General features: G+C 20.1%; 1 protein-coding gene across 1 annotated transcript; it reads left to right on the top strand.

Annotated features, from left to right (window-relative positions):
• Positions 1–14091: 14091 nt before the first annotated feature.
• CTRU02_215699 (transposase) lies at positions 14092–15591 on the top strand (the record flags this gene model as incomplete). The annotated part of the gene is made up of 2 exons (XM_070206536.1): positions 14092–14654; positions 14703–15591. The coding sequence occupies 2 exons, from the start codon at positions 14092–14094 to the stop codon at positions 15589–15591; spliced, it is 1452 nt and encodes a 483-aa protein (XP_070059778.1).
• Between the last annotated feature and the right edge of the window lie 2245 nt (positions 15592–17836).

The following is a 17836-nucleotide window of genomic DNA, read 5'->3' on the forward strand; positions in this document are numbered from 1 at the left end:
TCTATTAATAAAATATAACGTAGTTATTTTTTATCTAAGCTATTTATCTTAAAAGTACTTTATTATTTAAGCTACTTTACCTAATAAAAGGATAGTTTCTACTTTCTTTATAAATATATTTATTATTATTCTTAGACTATATTATAATAGCTTCTAATATTTATTAGATGTTTGATCTCTATTTAACACTATTATTAGTTATTATATTATAATAGTATCTTACCTTACCTTTTAAACTATTTATATTTACTAGCTTAGTAATACTTAGATAATTAATTAATATTAATATATAATCAATCATAAATCTAATTTAATATAACTTAATAGTAAAGCCTATTAACTAACTAATTAAACCAAACTAGTATAGCTAAATAATTAGTAAAGAATAGTATTAAGTCCTTCTATAAGGCTAATACTCCCTTTTATTTTCTTTTTAATAGAATCTTTCTATTATATTATAAATATTTACTAATACTTTTAATATGTTTTTAACTTAGTAAGATATCTAATATAGGTTTAGTTATATATTTATAATATTAACTTTTTATATACGCCTTAGAAGATAAAATACTTTAGAAAGACTTATTTTTATTCTAATAATATTAAGTAATTAATATACCTTTATTAAAAATATTAAAAGATATAACTATTCTAACTAGTATAATAATATCTTTAGAATTTAAGGTACTTAATATATAAACGTTAAATATTTATATCTAGGTAAGTCTTAGATCTTTTGTATTTATAAAAGTAGTATTAAATACTACTTTATCTATAGGATCTCTTAAATATTTTATCTTTATAAATACATTCTAAGTTTACTTTGTTTTTTTATATACTAAATTCTATAGTAATCTTCTATATATATATAAACTTATTTTATATCTAATTTTATAATATCTAGAAGTAAAAATAGTATATTCTAAATTATAGTTTTTTATACTTACTATACTAATACTTAATTAAATAAGTTAAGATAAGAAAGTATAGAAACTAAATATTAATATAATACTTAACCTTGTTAAGGTAGATAAAAATAATATTTTATTTTTATTATTAATAATATTCTACTCTTTTTTTCTATTATATAATAGATTTAAAGAAAGATAGAAATATTATACTTTTTAATATTTATAATGTTATTAAGTATTATATATTATACTAAAGAAATAAATATTAATAATAATTTAAACTAAGTATAAAGTCTATTTAGTATCTTTATTTTACTTTCATTATTAGTTACTAATATAATTCTTTATATAATAGCAGTATAAACTTAGATTTAGTATTATAAAATATTTTAGTACTTATAAAGTCTTAGTAGATATTACTAAAGGCCCCCTACTTATTAAGAAAAAAAACTAAAGTACTATTTAAACCCTAGTATAATAATAGTATATTATTATTTTAAAATAGAGTACTTCTACTTATTTAATTTAATAAGCCGTTTAACTATTAATTACTCTTATAAATAACTAATAATGTAAAAATTAAATATCTTACTTATAAAAAGTAGTTTTAAAGAAATAATACTAGAACTTTATATAAAAATAGTAATTAAGTTAAAACATTAAAATATATACTATAATTTATTATCTAAAGCTGTTATACCTTATATATTACTTAGTATATTTATTTAGATATAAAAACTTACTTAACTCCTAAAGCTAGTCTTTCTAAGCTAATTTATACTAGTTATAGTATAATATAACTTAACTAGTAAGTTATTATAACTTATAAGTAAACTTTAATATATTATATATTTATAATATACTTTATATACTATTAACTCTATATAATAGTTTAATAAGAATTATTCTACGGCTTATAAGTACTTAGTAAAATATACACTTTATCTTAAATAAAACCTTTTACTATATTATATTATAATTTAGTTCCTATGTATTAACTAGTAACTACTAATAATAAGAGGTTATAATATTAATAAGCTATAAAAAAAACTATTAAAATTATAGAATGACTTTATTATTAATTATACGAAAAGTTTTACTTATCTCTTTATAAATAAAGTAAATATTAAAATATACTACTATAATACTAGTATTACTAATAATAAAATATTATTTATTTTAAAAAGTATATAATTTATTTCTTTATCCTAGAATTATAGAATAGTATCTTTTCTTAAAATCTATATTATAATAAGATAAGATTAAGGTTTTCAAGAATTATAAATCTACTACTATAAGACTTATATTTATATTATTTCTACTTATGTTAGCTTATTATTATTAAAATACTTACTTTCTATCTAGTAAAACTTATATAAAATAGTAAACCTTATTTAATACTTTATTTCTTTTAGTTTAATTACCTTAAATTTATAAGTAATTTATAAAAGTATCTTTATATTAATATAGTAAATAAAGATTTATAACTACTACTAAAGTATAAAGATATTGTTAGTAATAGTAAAGGTCTTAAACGTATATACTAAGAGATTATACTTAAATAGAAAGCTAAATATAGGATTATTATCTTAATATATAAAGTATAAAATAGTTTTAATACTATTTTTAATAAATATAAAGTTATATTTATATTATAAGCTATTATTATCTTATTATAAGTTATTTTACTAATTAACTATATAGATAGTTTAAATAACTAAAAGAAAATAGAATATAAAGTATTTAGATTATAATTACTCTATAGTGTTTTAATCCATAGATTATAACTAGAATATAAAGTATATACTTCTGAGAGTATTAAAAGGGTATAGTAGTATTTATAAGATATATACGTTTTAAAATATTTTTAAAGAATGAATATATATTATATTATTATCTAAACTTTAGAAAGTATATTATAAGCTATTTTAACCAAAGGATTAAAGAAAAAAAAAATCTAATTATAACTAACTAAATAAAGACTTACTATAAAATTAAAAAAATAAAGATATTTCTATTTTATAAACTTTCTTTAGAGTCTTATTATTTAATTAGTTTATAAGTTTTAACTAAACCTTCTACTTAATATAGATATCTATTTTTTATAATTTTATTTTAGTATAAAAGAAAATATAAAAAGTAATATTTCTTAATACCAAGATTTAGATTAGAGAATATTCTAAAACTAAATTAGGTAAAGACTATAAGTAGTAGTAGAAAATAGATTATATATAAGATATTATAATAAGTACTTATAGAGTAATAATTATAATAATACTAAATACTTAATAATTTATAGTTAATTAAAGTAATGTTTCTAAATAAGATAAAGAATATTTTCTAGTCTTCTTAAATAAGTCATAATATATTAAGGCTTAAAGCTAATAAAGTTAATATAATTTCTATTTTAACTAGTTATAATATCTACTTTTTCTTTTAAAATATTTATAAAACGAGAGTATATTTAAAGTTTTTAAAAATAATATAACCTATATTTAGGTAGTAATTATTTTGATTATTACTAATTTCTTAAGTAAGTTTACTATATTGCTTTTTATTATATTAGTATTACTTATATTTAAAGTAAATTAGTAATTTAACTATAAAGAAAAATAATTATTAATAAAAGTATTCTAATTATTAAAACTATATTAATAAAGGTATTCTAGTAAAAGAACTATAAGTATAGTATCTTAACTTAGTATCTTCAAGATAAAGTCTTATAAAATAATAAGACTTACTTAATACTCTTAAACTATCTTTAAATAGGTCTAAGTAATTAATAATTCTATTAAAGAAACTCTTATTACTAGTAATAATATTCTTAACTAATAGTAAGTAAGAAAGTATTAAATAACTTAATAAAAGTTATTATATTATTAATATAGTTTTCTAACTTATAATTCGTAGATATCTTTAGAAAATATAAGTAATTAAATTGAATTTAAATATTAAATATTTTTATAAGTATAAAGAGAGTTAGAAAGTATTTATTTTACTAAAGTAACTTAATTATTAAATTCTATATATAAGACTTTTACTTCTTAGATATAAATTCTATTAAATTAGAACTTTTAAAAGTCTTTTATATAATATTTTTATTATTTAATTAAGCTATAAAAATAGAATAGAATAACTTTTATTCTTATTTATAAAGAACTTAGAATTAGAACAAAATAGTCACTATATAATATATAACCTAATAAGAATCTTTAAAAGTATAACTAGGAGTTTTACTATGTTTTATATTATATAAATATATTTACTTACTTACTAATTTAATAGAGTTATATAAAGCTTATTTTAGTATATGAATTAGAGAAGAATAATACTAAAGAATAATAACTATTTCTATTTAGCATTAAAATCTATAATCTATTAAACTTTCAATATTTAAAGATATATTTTAAAAATATATTATAGTATTTACTTTTATTATTTCTAATATAAGAAACATAAATAATATTTAGAAATAAAGTAAATAAAACTATAAAGCTAGAAGATTTACTAGTAAAAGAATATATTAAAATTAATTCGTTAACTTTTTATTAAATTATTAGTAAAGTATATAAAACAATATTTATAAAAGTCTATTAAAAAGATTAAAAAAAAATATAAAGACTTTGTAATAATAGTTATTATAATAGTAGTTTTTTATCTTTTTTATAAGAACTAAGTCATCAAGAAATAAAGATAAAGTAAAGTAAAATACTTAATAACTATTTATATAAAGTAAATATATTTCCTTAATATAACATATTATAAAAATAGTTAAAATAGAAGAAAAGGTTTTTACTTTATATAGAAATTAAAATTATAATTATTCTTATTTTTAATAATTATATTCTAGTATAATATATACTAGAATAATTTTATTATTATAGTCAACCTATTAAGTATAGTAAGTATTAAACTTTAAAAAGAGTTTAGAACTAACTATCTTAGACTTAATTTCTTATAATTTATTATTATTAATAAATATAAGTTAGTTACTTCTATATAGTAATAATATTACTTAGAAAATAAACTATCTTTTAACTATTGTTTTTAATTATAGAATATAAAATAATAAGTTAGAAAAACCTTTAACTTTTTTAAAAGAGAGAATATAGTATTACTAAATTAATAAAGAAATTAAATAAACTTAGCTTAGTTCTTTTTTCTTATATAAGTTAACCTTTGTTTACTTTTATTATATATCTTTATTCTAGTTTTATTATTTTACTCTTTTTTAAATACTTTTTTTTATTTTTCAATATTATATTTTCTAGTCTATGTATTATAAAGCTTTATATAAGTACTTTTTAGCTTAGTTAAAGAAAGAATAAAAGCTATTTATAAGTAAAATTATAGTATTATACCTAATCCTATAGAAGTAAATATAGCTAACTTTTTCCTTATATAATATCTATAGTTTTTATTAATATAGGTATAAATAGAAGATATAAGAAGTTAGTTAGTAGTACTAACTACTTAGCTAATAGAAGATAAGTAGGCTGTATACCTCCCTTTAAGAGGATTAGGGATAGTAGTTTAGCTTAAAGACCTTCAAGCTGAAGTATAGTAATATAACTAGACTAACCTATAATTCTTAGCCTTCCCTAATTAGGCTTTTATCTACTTATAATACTTTATATTATAAAAATAATATTTAATAGTTTTATAATAAATTAAGGTATTCTTTAAAAAGCATACTAAAAGAATTATAAATTAATTTATAAGTAATAACTAAGATAAATAGTTATAAAATAATATAATACTAATACTTAATTTTTTTATATATAAGTAAGAAATAATAAAGCTTTAATAATAAGTAAGTTATATCTCTTTATACTTTAACTATAGTAGTAGTATAGCGTTTTAAATAGTTATACTTAATATACTTAATTTAATTATATAGTATTTAACTTAAATTTAATAGTATATATATAGTATATTTAAGATAAGTAATATAGAGGTTTTTAGAATATAAATTAGGAAATAACTTAAAAAAAAGACTTATATAAGAGATATTATTATTTACTATACTAGACTTCTTTATTTAAAGAAGAACTCTAGAAGATATAGTTAGTAAGGTAAAATAAAACTTTAAAAGATTTAAGATATTAAGTTTTATTAAGAAGAGAGTTTTAAAACTACGAGTTATTATACTTTTAATATATATTATTATACTAAAGTTTATTTTATTAAGCTTAATAAACTTAGTTTAGTCTTAAGATAAAACTATTTCTTTTAAACTTAGTTAATTATAAGAATTTATTAATATATTACTATATTATATTTATAATAGAATATTTCAAACTAAGGATTAAATTATTTATATAAATAGCTTTATAAATTATTAAAGTAGTATTACTATATAACTTTTTACTATAATATATATTATGTTTATAAATATTAAAAGATATAATAAGTAGCTAGGGGCTTTATAAGGCAGGCTAAGGAATTATATATAGGTTTAATTATATTACTATATAGTATCTTTAAGATATTAAGCTAAATCACTAGTTCTACTTCTCTTATAAAGAGATATATGCCTTATTTATCTTCTATTAGAAAGCTATATAATACTACTAACTAGTATATAATAAATATATAGTTTTTATAAAGGTAGTTAAACTATAAAATAATACAATAGTACTATTATAATACCTTAAGTTATAGAATTATCTCTAAGGTACTAAGTTTAATACGATAGATAATATTTAATACGTTAAACCTTTAGCTAATATACTTATAAGTTTAATTTATAAAACAAAGCCTAAATATATTAAGTTTAGTAATATTAAACCCTAAGTTAATAATATATTTAACTTTTAGGAGGTAGGAAATAGAGAATATATACTAATAGTAAGACTTTAAACTTATTTAAAAGAAGTTAAAAAGTTATTTAAGAAAATATTATCTTATAAAGCTTTAAATTATTATACGAAAACTTTAAGAATATTAATATTTATTAAATTTTATAATATTTATATATTTTATTAAGAACTTAAAACTTATTATAGAAGGTATTACTAGCTCTTCTTAGTTATTAAAAATACTAAGTAATTTAGAAATATACTATATTAAATCCAAATTAGTATTACCTTACTTTATAAGAAAGATTAAGGTATATACTATACTATAAATATATTAGTAGAAGCTTCTAATTAAAGTAATTATTGAAAGAAAAGGTATAAAACTTATTCCCTTACTTAGACTAAGTATTATCTTATAAAACTAGGAAAATTACTATTTTAAAATTATATTATAAGTTCTTTAATAATTAAACAGCTTATATACTATACCTTTATATTAAAGTCTTTAAATAATAATCATAGGTTAAATAATAGCTTTGTTACTTTAATATAGATTCTATTATTAATATTATACTTTAAAGTTTAATTTAAATCAGTCTTATAAATATATAACTAGATAATACTAAATAGTAAAGATAGACTAGTTATAATATAACTAAAGTAAAATATTTTAAACTTACTTATAGAAAGATATATTAGAAGTAAATAATTTATAAAATATTTATTAGAAATTATTTACTTAGATATTAGTTTTTAATAAATAAATTATAGTTCTAAGTTTATTAAATAGTTATATTAAGGTCTTAATAAGTATTTTTAAAGTTTCTACTTAAGACTTATAGGTTTTATAGAAAATATATACTATTATTTTCAAGCCTAAGGATAAATAAAGTAGAAGTATTTAAAATACTAACTATAGTTATTTCTATTATTATTAATAGTAAGGGAAGGTAATAATATATCAAAATTAGGTACTTAGGTTTAGTAGTTATTATACTATAGACTTACCTTTTTATAACTAATACTTAATAATTTAATCTATAGTAATATGCTTTATAATAAGATATAGTTACTAGTTATTAAGTTAAGTATTTATATATAATCCTTTAAGCCTAAAAAGCTATTATAGGCTTATTACTATATTAATACTATATTTAAAAGCCTAATACTTCTAAAAAGAAAAACTTAAATAGCTTATATTATCTAATACTAAGGCGTAAAAAGTTTTTAAATACTATCTTTAGTATTAGTTTAAAATTTACCTTAAAGAGTACTTTAATTAATTAAAGAAATAACCTATAATTAGTCTATTTATATTATATTATAATACGAGGATTTTAAGTAGAAAAATAATAGTATTATCTTAATTAACTATATACTTTCGCTTTATAACTCTGAATCATTATAATTATAAGACTATCATAATAAGCTACTATTATTTATTAATAAATAAAGTATACCTACTCTACTTAATAAACATAGAAGTATATTAACTTTTATAGCCTTAAACTATTATTAATATTAAGTACTAGTATTAGAATTATCTTATAGGATAACTAAATATAAGAAATATAATAATATTATTATTTATTTAAGAGACTACTTCTAATTTTACTTTAGTAAGATTTAGGTTTAGAACTAATAGCTATCTAAATATATTATATTTCCTCTAGTCTTAACTTCTTTAATATACTATAAGTAAAATAGCTTTTATTATAATAAGTAAGTAGTATAAAGAGAGTAATTTAGAAATAGCTTTATTAATAAGAAGAGTAAGTTATATTAATCTATGTAAGAGATAGTATATATATAAGTACTAAAGAACAATATTTATAAAGACTTAAATAGATTAATAATAAATAGATATTATATATCTTACTTACTTAAAAGTCTTATCTTGTTTTTACTTATTTAAAGATTAAAGTAATAAATACCTTTATTAAGTAGTTTATAGAAAGATCTAAAATTACTATTAAGTAAGTAATACATCTTATAAACACTAGATATATTCTTATAAAAGCCTAAAAAGTAAAAGATATCTTTATACTACTTAGTATTAAGTACTAATTAAACTAATCCTTACTATAAACTTACTCTATCTATATCTAGGTTATAAAGTTTATTATCCTATCTAGTTTATAGCTTTCTAAGTTAATAGTACTTTACTAAACAATAGAAGTAGTATTTATATCCTAGTTTTAATAAAATATATAAGCTAGATAAATTATATTATCTATAACTAAAAGACTTATATCAATTTATATAGAGATATATTTTAATTTCATTATTTATTCTTATAGTATTATTATAATTACTTAAGTATAGATATATTTTAGTCTATTTTAAGTTATAAAGACAATCTTATATTAATAAGATAAATCCTTTCTTCTTCTTATATATTCTAAATAAATTAAAATAAAGTCTTATTTTGCTATACTTCTTTATAAAGGTATAAATAACTTTAAAGTAGAGTAGAAGGATAAATATATTTAATATACTATCTAGGATAAAACTAAATTACTTCTTTAATAATAATCTTTACGTAAATAATTCTATTATTACCTCTACTAGTTATAGTTTTTAGACTAAGAATAATAAGAATACTTTAATATCTTTTAGTTATTTTTATAAGCCTAGGTAGAGACTAAAACCTAATTTAAAGTTAGGAATTAATATATAATATATTTTATCTTTTAAAGATAAGTTATAAGACTATCGAGTTTAAACTTAACAAATTGATATTTAAAGAGTATACCGTTAATATTAGCTTATAATAATATATTTTAATAGCTTTAAGCTTTAAATTAAGAAAGGATTAATCTTTACTTTAATAAGTCTTAAAAAGAAAAAGAGAAATTAAAGTAGTATAACTATAAGATTACTTTCATATTTATATTACTAGAAGTAAACTATAGTATTAAAACCGAGTATATAGTATATATTAACTATATACTTAGAGTATGTTTATATACTACTACTCTAGAATTAATTAAAGGTTTAAGAATTAAATATAGAAAAGTAAAAGAAGTCTTTAGAAGTAAGTAAGAATATAAACTAACGTAAACTATATATATCTTACCTTAGTATAAATACTATACTCTATTAATATAATACATTACTTTTTAATCCTTATAATAAAAAAGAATTGAGTATTAATTATTATTACTAATATATTATAGATTCTTTTCTTACTTTTTACTTAGCAATCTATAGTTATTATAACAAATTCTAAAGATTTAATTTAAGTAAAGTTACCTTATTTTAAGTCTTTTAAGTTATATATTCTAATTTTAGATTATTATATATAAGCTTTAATTATAATATTCACCTACTACTTTTTTTACTCATTAGATATCTTTATTATAAATACTTTTATTTATGACTTAATATTATTACTACTAATAGTAGCCTTTTTCTTTTAATAAGTAAACTATAAATAGACTAGTAGTTTAAAAATAATCTAATATAGCTTCATAATTATTATTAATATATCAAACTATAACGTAGAGGTATAATAATTATAATACCTTTAAAAGATATATTTATTATACTTTAGAAACTAAATCTTATATTATTAAACCTAGTAAATATATAGGATAAAGAAATTTATAGATTATTAATATATATAGAATATATAGTCCTAAAGCCTTAATATTAAAAGTTTTGTATAGTAATATAGGAATAGTTTATTTTCCTATAATAATTTATTACTTAGAATATAATGATTCTATATATAAGTAGAGACTTTGAAAATATTTTTATTATTTCTAAAACTTATAATTCTCTCTTATTACTTAAGAATACCTTTTTTAGACTTTTTTATATTAAACTATAAACTAAATATCTTAGTCTCTAAGTTAAAATAAAAAGTTATATAAAGATTTTCGTTTTAGCTTTTTAATATTCTTAATATACTTATTTATTAAGATTTAAAACCTTAAATTAGTAAATATACTTTTTTAATATAATACTATTACTACTTATATATTACTTTAGTCTTAAGGAGACTAGTATTTAAGAAATAAGTTTTATATATTATAATATATTAACGACTTTTATACCTTATAAGAGAAATACTAATGAAGCATTATAGTTTAGTTTAAAGTCTACTTATTTTTTAAAGATATATTCTAATTCTTTATTAATTTAGATTTTAACTTAAACTAAGCTTTACTATTATATTACTTTTCATTAGGGTATTTTATTTTATTTAAATTAAGTTTATATACTAAATAATTAAAAACTACTTATATAGTATTTTAAGGCTTTTAGCTAGGAATAGTTATAATAGTAATAAAAGTCTTGTATTTTCCTTAGAGCTAATTCTTAATCTCCTAGGTTAAGAGCTTAAGGCTAGAGCCTGTCTTTTATCTAGATATTATACCCTACTAAGTAATATATATATACTAACCTTCCTTATATAGCGTAACTATAGCGCTCCTAGTGCTTTATAATACCTTATAGTAATGCCTTATTATATATAGGAACTTTTTTTTAATATATATAAGAATAAACTATTTATTATTCTAAGAAGGCTATAAGAATAATATAAACTTAGTTATTAATAAGATATATTATAAATTTCTTTAATCTATTTATTAAACCAAAACTAATAATATATTAATACTTTATAAATTAGACTTTTTTATAAGTTTACTAAGGTTATAATATAGGATTTAAGTAGTTATACTTAAATCTATTTTTAGATTTATTATATTTCTACTTAACTACTTATACTACGGTTAAAATACTTATATATTATATAAGTTAATATATATATAATATAATAGTATTTTCTTTACTATATGTATTATAATAGATTTAAGTATAATATAATAAATAGAGTAGCTTATCTATTCGGCTAATAGACTAAGAGATCTAATAATTTTAGTACCGTATACTAGGATTAAACTATATAACTATTTTTAAGGGATAGCCCGGGTAGGGTATGCCTAGCGTCGCCTCTCGTTAGCTAACCCCTTATATATAATACTAACCTAGAATAGTAAATACTACTATTTTAAAACTTGTATTATAATTTAGTAGTTATTAAGTATTCTTATATATTATAAGAATATTTAAATAGTTAATAAAAGTTTAATATATTACTTATATTATCTATATATAGACTAAAGAATATCTTAGTATAATTTAACCGTTATATAATTAATAAAGTATAAGGTTTATAACTAGTTTAACCTTATATTATAACCTTAATTAACTAATAAGATATCTTAATCTACTTATTATTAAGAACTTACTTTTTCTCTTTTATAAGTAGAATAATTAAGTATTTATAATATACCTTACTAAAACTACCTAATTACTATATTATTTATAGCCTCTTATTATCTTTTCTTAAGTATTTTTAATTTATAAGTTAAACTTAGATTATAATTAATATTACTATATAGATTTATATAAATAGTTTAATAATTAATATTTATATTTATTTATTCGGTTATAGATATATTATTATTTTACCTTTTTAAGATAAACTTCTTCTACTTAATCTTCCTTTAATTAGTTAGCCTTCCTTATAAGACTTAAAGTTTTTATATTATAAATAGAATATATATAAAGCTCTAGTTAACTTATTAAAAAGTTTAGTATATTTATTTTTAAAGATATTAATATATAATCTAGCTAGTTTACTTACTTTATATTTATATTATAATCCTAGGCTTTATTTTATTTTATAAAAGAGTCTATTTAACTTTTAAAAGTTATAAATATTCTTACTTTTATTAATAATTCTTTTATTATTTAGAGTCTGATTATAGATTTCTATATTAATATTAGTATAGATAAAGAACTCTTAATTTTATTTAAGGGACTTTATAAGGATATATTATTAGTTAATAATAATATTACGATACTAGTAGCTATAACCCCTATAGAAGATAACAGTATAAGGAATAGTTAGCTATAATAGCTTAGAGTATAGTTAAATAGGTTAGGTTATATAATATATCCAAGCCCCCGAACTATATGTTAACTAGATACTTTACTAACTAACGCTTATAGAATAGTTCTTTTCCTCTCTATAGTAAAATCTACTTAATCCGCCGTATAGTAGTATACTAACCTGCCGACTATAAACAATCTATAATAAAGATATCTTATTATTAGGGATATTTATAAATTCTTAGATTATAATAAGTTAGAACCTTAACTAAATTATAAGTATAATTTAAAGAAGGTATTAAGGCTAGTATTATTAATACCTTACCCTTTTATAGTTATAAGAGAGGCTTACTTTTATCTTATAATAATAAAGGTACCCTCCCCTACTAGACTAGACTTTATTTTTATAAATACTCTTCTTATTTAAGATTTATAAAACTATATAAATAGCTACTTTTATAAATTTTAAATAATAAGACTTTTTCTTTTTTTCTATAAGGAAATTAGGGTTTATAAATTTAAATTAAATTATCTTTAATAAATTCTAATTGATTTCTACTTCTATATCGATCCTCTTATATAATAAAAAATACCTTTCTTACTTTTAATATTTTAAAGATTATTATTATTATTTTTAAGTAGTATCTACTAACTCTTTATCTTATAAATACTTAATTATAATTATCTTTTTTTAGAATATAGGCTAGTTATTTAGCTAAAATTAAAAGTAATTATTTAGCTATATATTTACTATTATAAAAAAGTTAAAACTTAGTTAGTAATTATCTTTCAAATAAGCCTTATTAAAATAGTCTTATAATTTCTTAATTATTTAGTATATTTATAACTCTCTATTAATTAATAAGGCTATTAACTTTACTACTAATTATATTAGTATCTTAATAGCTAGCTACTTAATTAAGTATTATCTCTATATAGAAAAGATTATGAAACTAGTTATATTAAGTTAGGTTTATTATAAGGTTTTTTATTATCTTAAAATATAGAATTTATTAATATAAATACTAAAATGATAATTTTTAAAACTATTATTATAAGTAGATTATATTCTTTATAAAATATACTTTATTATAAATTTAAACATAAATTATATAATAATAATAAATGTATTTTATTTTATTAAGATAATATAATTATTTATATAATTTCTAAGAAGTATTAAAATAGATTTCTATTTATAAATAAAACTTTATATAACGTACATGATAAGCGAGTGAGACAGACAAGCGAGTGAGACAGTAAACCGCGACCGTCGCACCTTGACGCGACCGGCACCTTTTCCTCTACAATAAATCATGGAATCAGCTAGTATTGAAAGAAGGTTACAAATTGCCCTTCAAGCAATGAGAAATGACCCAAAACTTAGTGCTCGGGCCGCAGGTGCACTCTATACAGTCAGTCACGCAACATTAAGCCGGCGACTAAAGGGAATAGTCTCACGACGCGACAGCATGCCTAATTCACGGAATTTATCAGATTTAGAAGAGAAGACAATAGTTGAGTATATTCTCGACCTAGATGCGCGATCATTTCCTCCCCGGCTGAGTGGTGTGGAAGAAATGGCCAATCGACTTCTCGCAGAGCGCGACGCGCCTCCAGTTGGGAAGCGCTGGGCTTCTAATTTCGTCAAGCGACAACCACAGCTTAGGACGCGTTTCTTTCGCAAGTATGACTATAAGAGAGCTCAATGCGAAGATCCAGAGGTGATTCGTGGCTGGTTTTCGCTTGTGAAGAATACAATTGCGAAGTATGGTATTGCTGATGCTGATATCTACAACTTTGATGAGACCGGCTTTATGATGGGCGTTATTGCTTCTGGAATGGTTGTTACAAGTGCTGAAAGGCGTTCAAATACGAAGATAACACAGCCTGGCAATAGGGAATGGGTTACAGTTATCCAGGCTATTAATTCCCAAGGGGAGAGCATCCCGCCATACATCATCGTTGCAGGCCAGTATCACCTCTCAAGCTGGTATACAGAAACCTCTCTTCCGGGCGATTGGGCTATTGCAACGTCTGAAAATGGATGGACAACAAACGAGAGAGGTATTGACTAGATCAGACACTTCGACATTTATACAAAACCACGTACGTCTGGGAAATATCGCCTCCTCGTTGTTGATGGTTATGAAAGTCACCACTCCGCAGCCTTCGAGCTCTTTTGTCAAGAAAACAACATTATTACACTGTGCATGCCGGCTCACTCGTCTCATCTACTTCAACCCTTAGATGTTGGTTGTTTTCAGCCGTTAAAGAATGCCTACGGTCGGCAAATTGAGAATAAGATGCGGCGAGGCACAACCCATATCTCGAAGGAAGATTTCTTTGCAGCATTTCACGAAGCTTTTAAGCAGTCTTTTACGAGGAAAAATATCCAGGGAGGTTTCCGAGGAGCTGGACTTGTCCCTTTGAATGCAGAAAGTGTTCTCTCAAAGCTGGATGTAAAGTTCCGAACGCCAACGCCTGAGGAGGGGGTCCCTCAGACACCAGACCCTTGGATCTCTAGGACGCCGAGCAACCCAAGCGAAGCAAGATCACAGTCTACTTTTATTAAGAGTCGAATCTCACGCCACCGAAGCAGCTCTCCAGCATCAATTTATAGTGCTGTGAGTAAGCTAGCCAGAGGGACAGAAGGACTAGGGCATCGGGTAGCATTACTAGAGTCAGAGGTTCAAATCCTTCGAGAGGAGAATGCAATATTAAGTCGGCGTCGAAGGGCTAAGAAAACACGTCTACAGAAAGGAGGAAGTCTTACTATATCTACTGGAGAGGATATACAGTCGCAAAGAGAGGCAGACACGCAACTACAAGAGGAAACGCGACGGAGTAGTGGTCGCAAAGTGAGGTCTGAGACGACTCATCGTCGGTGTGGCGTATGCGGGAATACAGGCCACAACGCGAGAACATGTCAATTTATTGAGGAAACATCCGAAGAACAGGAATCCGAGTAGTATTAATCAATCTAAGATTTCTTGTTATAGATTTCGATATTATTGTCGCGAAGGTCTGGTTTACTGTCTCACTCGCTTGTCTGTCTCACTCGCTTATCATGTACGTTATTAAGTAATACTACTTTATAATTAAATAATAATATATAATAAGAGTATTATTTAAAGCTTCTTAAGGTACTTAGATCTATTTTTTAAAATTTTATTACTTATATAAACCTTTTTATATATATAAGCTTATTAAAAATAAGCTTCTTAGTCTTTATATATATCTTATATCTTATTAACTAAGTATTAAACTAATAAGGATATTTAATTAAAGTAGCTTTAACTATTATTATTACTAATTTCTATTCTAAAGGTTATATAGATATTAGTATTTTAATATTAGTAAATAAAATAATATATTTATCTTAACCTTAGTAGTAAATATATTCTATATAAATAGTTTAGAATAAGCTATTAATTATTAAACCTTTTACCAAGGTTTACTTACATTTTTTTTTAAAGTTATCCTCTATCTTAATAAGTAAAACTAAGTTATATACTATTAAAACCTTTTAATAACTATAAATAAAAGCTTTATTTATTATAATATAAATATAAATATAATCTTTATTATTAAGTTTAGTAACTATTTATAAAGCTAAATTATCTTTTTTTAAACTTATTATTATTAATATAGCTTTAAAACTATTTCTTTTTAGCTTTAAATAAGATTGTAAGGGGTTGGCTGACGAGAGGCGACGCCAGGCGTGCCCTGCCCGGGCTATCCCTTAAATATAGTTGTATAGCCCAGTCAAGCACAGAGTGCTTAAACTATTAGATCTTTTAGTCTATTAGTCGAGTAGGCAGGCCACCCCTATCGTTACAAAGATATTAAAGTAATAAAGTAAATATAACCCTATTACTAGTTTTTTTTAGAAAGTATTTATTTAATATTAGTTTTATATAGTTATTATAGTTAATAATAATAATAGTTAATAAATCAAGTCTTAGTAAGTTATAAAACATGTTATAATAGATACTAAAGCTATTTTAGTCTTAAAATATTTGCTAGAATAAATACTATATTAAATACGAATCTAAGATATATTTACCTTATGATTTTAAAAAAGAAGTATTAAAGTAGTAGTAATATTAAAAACCTTAAGGAACTAGTTTTATTTTTGAAAAGATTATAGAAATATTTAAATAAGTCTAATTAGCTAATTTTACTTATTATCTATCTATATTATAATATAAAAGATCTCTTTTATATTAAAAGAGTTATTAAAAACTATAGTTAATATAAACTTATTAAGCTTTTTATAGTTAATTTAGGCTTTAGTATTATAAATATCTTATTATATAAGAATATTCTTAGGAAACTATTCTTAAATAATAATACTTATATTATATACTAGAATACTAACTTTTATAACTAGTTATTTTAGTTATATCCTAAAAAAACCTTTTTAAACTTTTATAAAATAAATATATAATTAATACTAAACTTAGACTATAAATATATTATCTATATACTAAGTTAAGTTATTAATATAGAAGCTATTTCTACGTCCTTATTATTCTAATAATAAATATTGACTAATAATTATACGTTTTATAATAATACTTATAATATTTTAAAATTCTTATAAAATATCTTTATATATATAATAATCTATATAAAAGCTTTTAATTATTATTTTTAACTTATTAAGGATTAATAATTTTAAAATAGTTTAAAAAGTAAATAAATTTAACTTTATACTTATAATATAGAATAAAATACTTAGAAATGATAGTATTATCATTTTCTTTAAGTTTATTTAAGAAGGTAGATAAAGTCAAAAGGACTTACTAATTAAGGATATATTTAAAAGTATACTAAGTAGTTTTAAGCTTTATAATATTATTATATATTTTTCTATTATTAAAAGAAAATATATATAAGATATTAATTTACTTTAGAAACTTCTTAAATAAGATTTAAAATAGTAAAAATTCATTTAAAATAAGTTATAAGAGTTAAGCTTTAAGTTATAATATTAACTAGCTTCTTTTTAAAATAATATCTAAGTAGAATTATATATATATATACTTTATCTCTTAAAGAATTATAACTTATATTAAAGTTTGATTATAATTGTTCTAACAATTTAATAAAGATTAAGTTAGGTTAACTTTTATAATTACTTACTTTATAAAATTAACTAATAATATTAATACTTTAAAGGAAGTAACAAAGTAGATAGATTAAAGTTAT

This window comes from Colletotrichum truncatum, assembly GCF_014235925.2.
Source record: "Colletotrichum truncatum strain CMES1059 chromosome Unknown Contig_0018, whole genome shotgun sequence".
In the NCBI taxonomy this organism is placed as follows: domain Eukaryota; kingdom Fungi; phylum Ascomycota; class Sordariomycetes; order Glomerellales; family Glomerellaceae; genus Colletotrichum; species Colletotrichum truncatum.